The sequence below is a fragment of the Brachycentrus maculatus genome, unplaced genomic scaffold (assembly GCF_059751285.1).
Source record: "Brachycentrus maculatus isolate JH-2025_06_01 unplaced genomic scaffold, ASM5975128v1 h1tg000119l, whole genome shotgun sequence".
Taxonomy (NCBI): Eukaryota; Metazoa; Arthropoda; class Insecta; order Trichoptera; family Brachycentridae; genus Brachycentrus; species Brachycentrus maculatus.
The window spans coordinates 3,916,116-3,923,113 of NW_028280872.1; the positions used below are offsets into that span (position 1 = coordinate 3,916,116).

General features: G+C 31.0%; 1 protein-coding gene across 1 annotated transcript in view; it reads right to left on the reverse strand.

Moving 5' to 3' along the window:
* The window catches only part of mbo (Nuclear pore complex protein Nup88), a 182,958-nt gene extending 178,430 nt beyond the window's left edge, over positions 1–4,528 (reverse strand). Inside the window, exon 1 of the mRNA XM_088259693.1 lies at positions 4,266–4,528. Coding sequence (XP_088115819.1) covers positions 4,266–4,469 — 204 coding nt within the window. The 5' untranslated portion in view covers positions 4,470–4,528. The remainder of the gene's footprint in view (positions 1–4,265) is intronic.
* Between the last annotated feature and the right edge of the window lie 2,470 nt (positions 4,529–6,998).

The window sequence follows — 6,998 nt, forward strand, 5'->3', positions numbered from 1 at the left end:
CAGTATTTGAAAAACTGCGGTTTTTTTATAAATGTATTCTATATTTGGGACTTGAAATTTTTTAAATAATAATTTTGTTGGAAATATGTTATTTTTTTCAAGATAACTTTAATTATGGTTTTCTGTACTATTTTCACTGAGTTCAGTATGTTATTGTATGAGCCTCCCCATACAATAATGCCATACTGTAGTAGTGAGTGTACGATAGCATAGTAAACTCTTTTTAGGTTGTCGATGGTTAGTATGTTTCGGATTCAATTCGAATTTACATTAATAATTCAATTTCATATTATTTGTGGGTGGGTTCGAACCCAGAGACTCTGATTCAAGAGTCCGAGACACTAACCACTGGACCACAGCCGAACCCAAGATTAAAATGGGTAATTCTTATCATCGCTTAGAATGATGAATATTGCACGTAAATTGCTTACTTAACTAGACTATGACAGGTCATAAGCCGTGTAAATATTTAGACTTCCATATATTCTTATCATTCTTCTTCAACTATGCAGAGATGGCAGTAAAAAGATGACAATCTAGATGGAGCTCTTCAATTTCAACTTGATTGACCGTTTGCACAGCTCATTATCAAGAGTCATACAAGAAACTAAAAAAAAAACTGTAAAAGCGACTGATAACCTAATTTTTTTTTAATCCAGTAAACCTGAAAATTTGGACAGAAATACATGGGATTATTATCCGAAGAGTAAGTTTTTTTGAAAAATATTTAATAGTGTTGCAGTTTAACTGTATTACAGAAATAATGATTAAAGAAAACATTTCGTTTTTTACCACTTGAGTTTTATTATAGACTACATGACCTGAATGATGGAAGATTAACTTCTGAAACATGTAGTCTATAATAAAACTCAAGTGGTAAAAAACGAAGTGTTTTTTTTAATCATTGTAACATGTCTTACCACAAAGTTAATGCCGAAACAATAAATAAAGTATTACAGAAACACGTTTTAATTTTTAATTGGAGTTGTACAAATTAAACGCCAAATCAATAAATATATTTACAACATTTTGAGTGTTTCCAAATACTTGTTCACAAAATCTGGATTATCTCCAATTACAGGAGTTATTTTCATATTATTTTTTGATATCTCATCAAAGATGAAGAAGATGAAGAATAATGTTTCAAAAGTTGGTTCATACATATAAAACTTCCAAGAATTTCAGTAGTGTGGCTGTCAATAATAGGTAGAATTGGTGAATGTTACATGTGTGTAAAATGATCGCTTAAACCAGCCTATGACGGTCGTCAGCCCCGTAAATGCTCAGACTTCCATATTCTTCTTCACCTTTGATGAGATATCAAAAAATAAAATAAATCTATTACAGAAACATATAAAATTCAAGAAATTTAGCGAAGAAGTCTACAGATATCACTGTGAGTCCTATTTTAATTTTGAATCAATTTAAGAGGCCATGAATTAAAAGTGGAAATCATTATAAGTGCCCATCATTATAATACACAATCATTTAATACAAATTTTATTTTGACTATAATATAACCTTCAGATCGATATCTGAAGCATGATAGTGATTCATTTATTTTTCATGTAAATCATGACGAAGCACCATGTCATCAATTTTATGCAGTTCCATATGCACCTTTCATTATGAATGAAAGCCAAATGAAAAAGAATCAGTTCAATATTTTAAAACTGAAACTCCTTGTATGATTTTTAAAATCTTGAATTACCTACTTTATATTAAAAAGTATTTCTATCTGTTCGGTCGATTGATCCTTAAGCGCGGGAAGGGTATTTTTAATTTCTGCACCGCCCTGTTTCAATGTCAGAAAACAAGAAATCGTTTAATGTTTTGTTTTTAATATAATGTATCAATCTTTTTGTTAAGGTCTAAACTATATGTACAAAATAATCAAATCCCATCGCTAGCAGTCCGCAGGCATAAAAAACACCCGTTCGAAAAATGTGTTAAAAGTTTACAGAGGTAATTGAATTAATATAACGGTGATTATTTTGACACAATGATATCGACAGCCCCTATGTAAAGTACTCTATCTGCAAATCTGTTACTTTACAGGAGAGAGCTTAGAAGATTTTTGCAACGTATTCTTTTCTATCAATTAACGGTTTTATCTGAAATTCTAAACTAGTATTATTAATTCAAACAATAATTCAAAAACACGAGAAAATAATGTATTAAATCGTTTTAAAACTTTATGCATAGTGAAAATTAAGTAGTTAGCGTTTTAGGAGTTCAGTTCATTTCGAAAATTAGATGTAGATAGTGTCTCATACGTCTGAAAACTAGGTGCAATTTATTTTATATATTATTTTTGTTTGCTTATATTTGTAGATAACGGTCAGTTGATAACATACACCAAATATCTCAAAATGTACAAAAATGTAGTTAGAGCACTTTACGTAGGGCACGTCAATATAATGTACTCAATTCAGGGATTGAAAACCGAATGAACGCCAGTATCTTCTAATAAGACATTAGAGACCGTTTTGACTCTTTTCTGGAAAGTAAATTTGTGACAATTTCATAAACTGCGACAATATTGCAAGAATCTTATGATCCAATAAAGTATTCTTGTGTGCCTAATCCATTCCGTTCAAATGATAATTTCAGATACATGAAGCGAATTCTGTAACCATTTATGTTAAAAAGAAAAAGAAATGTAAAAAAAGTATGTAATAAAGAGTATTTTTATAATAGTACGGTAGTACGTAAAAGTAATCTGAATTTTCATTATGACAAACCTACACCAACAAATATAAATTGTTTCAAGTTGTAACCGAGAAGAAGCATCTTCCCATAAAAAGGGAATTTTTGTAGAGGTTATGATCTGGGATCGACTTGCTTAACACATTGCTTGTGGGAAATGCTTTAAAGTGTCTATTATATATTATTGGTAGAGAGCGAGAGATGCTTTCAAGCGTTCTATTTACTTACTTTTGGTAGAGCAAAAGCGATGCTCACAAACATGGTTCAGATAAGGAATGGGTTTGCGATTACTTGTAATTAGTATATGACTCTAATTAGTATTTGTCCGCCTCCGTAGTGTAATGGTCAGCACGCTCGGCTACCGTTCTGGAGGTCCCGGGTTCGATTCCCAGGGGGGGTCAAATAAATAAAAGTGATTTTTTCACTACAATATTTATTTAATATTACCCTGGACTGGTACCTGAAGCGGAGGGCTGATCACCTTTCCTTCATATGTAAACGATCAAGATAACACTGCGTTTATATGAAGCAGTGCCCTATGCACCATTGGGGTGCGGATAAGTGTTTTATTTTATTTTTTAATTAGTATACTAATTAGGGTCGGGGTTGATGGAAAAACCGCCTGACTATAACGTGTTAAGTAATCACTTTAAACACCATGTAACGTTCACCATTCTGCCTATTACTGAACATCTATATTGCTTTTGAATATAAAGTTCTCAGGGGTCTAATCTAGTGTTTGAGTAAAACCATGTTTTTTTGTTGTAATGTTGCTCATACTCACACATTCACATTTATAGATAAAGACTGAATTGTAAGCGATACTATGAAAAATCATCACATTGCATAAATAACTGGTTAGAGTGAAAACACAATCCGGTTAATGCCTACGGGAAATGAAAAGATATTGATATTATTGTTACATTGGCAAAGAGATCCGGAAAACATGTGTTTTAGAAATTCGGCAGAAACAAGCCTTGTGTAGTTTGAGCCATTTTAAATAAGGCAACAAGTAATTGTGCCGTAGAGCGAGAAATATATTCATTGTTTCTAGTATTTTTAGGGAGAATAGTATATAGGTAATAAACCAAGCATTTCTAAAACTAAGTGAGTCCTATAAAGTATTGTGGAACTACAAAATGCAGGATAGAAGCAGCCATAATGTCTCTTTCTTGAAACACGTATATGGGGTGAAACGATATTTGTGGAAATTCAAACAATGATAGAAAATGATAATCTCAGATAAATATTATTTATAAAAATAAAGCCTATGAGCAAGTATAAAAATGTATTATAAAACTTCTTCATCTTAGAAATAGTGGGGCACAGTCATTGTATTTAAATATAGCGACAATAATCAGTATCAAGGGATTTCGTCAAAAAATAATACCTAAAGTATATTTTCAAATGTTTTGTATCTGAACATAACCTTAAACGTGACATTTGACAGTTGTGCAAAATCATGTTCTTTTTGTCAATAAGATTAAAAATAAGCTTGTGAGTGATTTAATGCATTTAATCAATTAAATTACAATTTTATATTTGTGAATAAATACCTGATATTCAACATTTTCTTCAATTTCGCACGTCTTGATGTTTAGCGTAAGGATGCAGTTTTCAGCCGAACTCCACACAAATAACACATCGTCTTTACAGTCAATGATATTTTGAGTCTTATTAATCCCCTCGGGGAGACTTTTCTTAAAATCTTCGAACATTTTATGCTCGTTAAGATTAAAAACATTAGCGCGGGAAGCCATTTTTGCACGTTGTTTACACGATTCCACTTGACTTTTGACGTACCGGTCGATCTGAAGTTGCAGCGGTACGAGATGTTGCGAGTGGTAGTTCCAACTCTCAATAATCAAATACTGTTTTGTTCGGACGCTTAAAAATCGCCTAGATAAACATTGCGAAGCTACTACAACTTGTGACAATACTCTTTTCAAATTTTTAAAAATAAAATATTTATTATCTAAAAAATAGTCACAAGCCTTATAAAAAACATAACAAATGTATTTTTTCGCATAATTTCTCTTAAACATTTAAATGAGTATACCTATTTTCTTCGTTGCATTCAATTTCTAATAAAACGCTTCAAATAACAATATGAATGGATTTTTTAAAAATGTTTATTTTAATGTGTCGACTAGAATATTGACTAGGTTTGTGATTATATTCACAATAACCTTTTAAATTTAAACTTGTAACAAAAAGTCGTAGAAAAAACCAGTCCTTTACCCCTTGTATCCTACCTATGTTCAGGTAAAATATTCCCTAGGAAATTATCGGCGCGTAACACACATGATAAATACTGATATCGAACGCAGTCGCCAATCGTTATGTTTAACGAGATTTCAAATGGTAATTTTTGTCTTTACCAACTTGTGCAATATTCCTTTTGTCTCCAGTATGTTAGATTTTGTATCGGTCATTTTAAGATTTACTCCACTTTATCTGAGACAAGCGTATTTTTTAAATTATATTTATTCATATATTTGTTAATTACTCAAATAAAGTTAATTTTAATTGTTCAAAAATAATTTGATTACTTTTTAAATGAGAAAAACTACGTTTTAACCTCAATTATTTGATTTATTTATTGATTTGGCGTTTAATTTGTGATAATGCCCTAACAAGGCGAAACAATTGTTACAATATATTTTTTTTATGTGTTTTTGTTAATAAAATACAACTTAGTAGACTCAAAAAATCTGTGTTTGATTTAAAATTAATACATCAATTATTTGAGTTGTGGTTGTGGGATTTACTTAATTTTTAAATTTTATAATTAACTTATTTTTTATTAAAGATCAATATTTAATAATAAAGAAAAACATTTGATAATCTCAATATATCGAACATTAACAGGCATCATCATATAAAACATAAAAATTACATCTCTGGAACAATTTTATTCAGCTGACATTAAAAACTGATAGGTCATGATATCAAAGAGGATTTCGTTATATTAAGAATCAATCCTAACGTGATTGAAGGATACAGGCAAAAAAAAATTGAACTGGAAAAGGAAATTTAAGAAAATATAAATGCCAAGAAATTTGAAAATTTGTTCAATCCGAGTTGTAAATACATTGAACAAATTAATTAAAATAACGACTACAAATTAGTAACTGTACATTATACTTACTAGTATAAACATATATTGTACATATATGTGTTTGTCTACTGTTGACGTCATGTTTACTTTTACTGGCCGATGGGGTTTATTACAGTTCCTATAGCGCGCTGTACTTCGCACCCTTATAATAAAATCGCTATCTTTTAATTAGATTATGTAAATTTTATATATCTTCGAGGGGGTGAGGTTTATTTCATAAATTTATTAATCGCCCCAAAGTGTATCTCAGGAATTAGTGATGGAGCAGTCCTATACTACCGTCATTGACTCCGGCTCGTCAAAAACTTAAAATTTATGCGATTTTCAGAGGCGGACCCGAGACTTCTCCGTAAAGGCAGTCCTCCACACTAACGGTTCAGTTGGCAGGAGCGCATTGGAACTTTGGAAAAGATAAGAAAAGGATCATTTTAATTTACAAACACAAACATATTTCCATACCTTTTCAATGAGTTATTGGGTGACACATATCCAGTAAAATATTTATTTTCTATGCCTCGCAAGGGTGTGTGCGTGAGTGTGAGCGTGTCTTTGTGTGTTTCCGTGATTTTTTTTTCTAAATGTGGGTTTTTTCTTTGTGCTTAAAGTAACTTTAATTTCATATGATTCTTGCGTGAAAATTTATAAGCAATAACACTCAAAGGCTTAAATATTTAGAATTTTTTTAATACATAAAAAGAGCTTGAAAATTGATTAATGTTTATTATATTTGACGACTGGTAGATGTACAAATGTACGAATCGTGAAACTAAATTGTAAATTAAAAAATATGTATTTACTTAACTGGCGTTACGGTGTTTTGATAGGAAAGGCCCAATATGTATGTGTTTACATTTTTACACACCACATAATGTATGGTATGTAGATCCAAACTAAATTGAATCACCCCACCCTTTCCAATATCGAGAATATTCGCTATATCTTTACAGGTAGGCATAACTGCATTATACGAATAGGTATAAATCTCCACGATTTGTCAGACTCCTGTTTTGTGCAGTCTTCCAAATAATAATAGTGGAGATGTTGCTAGAAATATGAACAGCATCCGAAGGAGATATTTCTTAATAACGAAGATATGCGCCATCTTTTCTATTGAACATAATACCATTACGGGGAAAATCTTTTATACGGTTATACAGGTTTTTCGGTG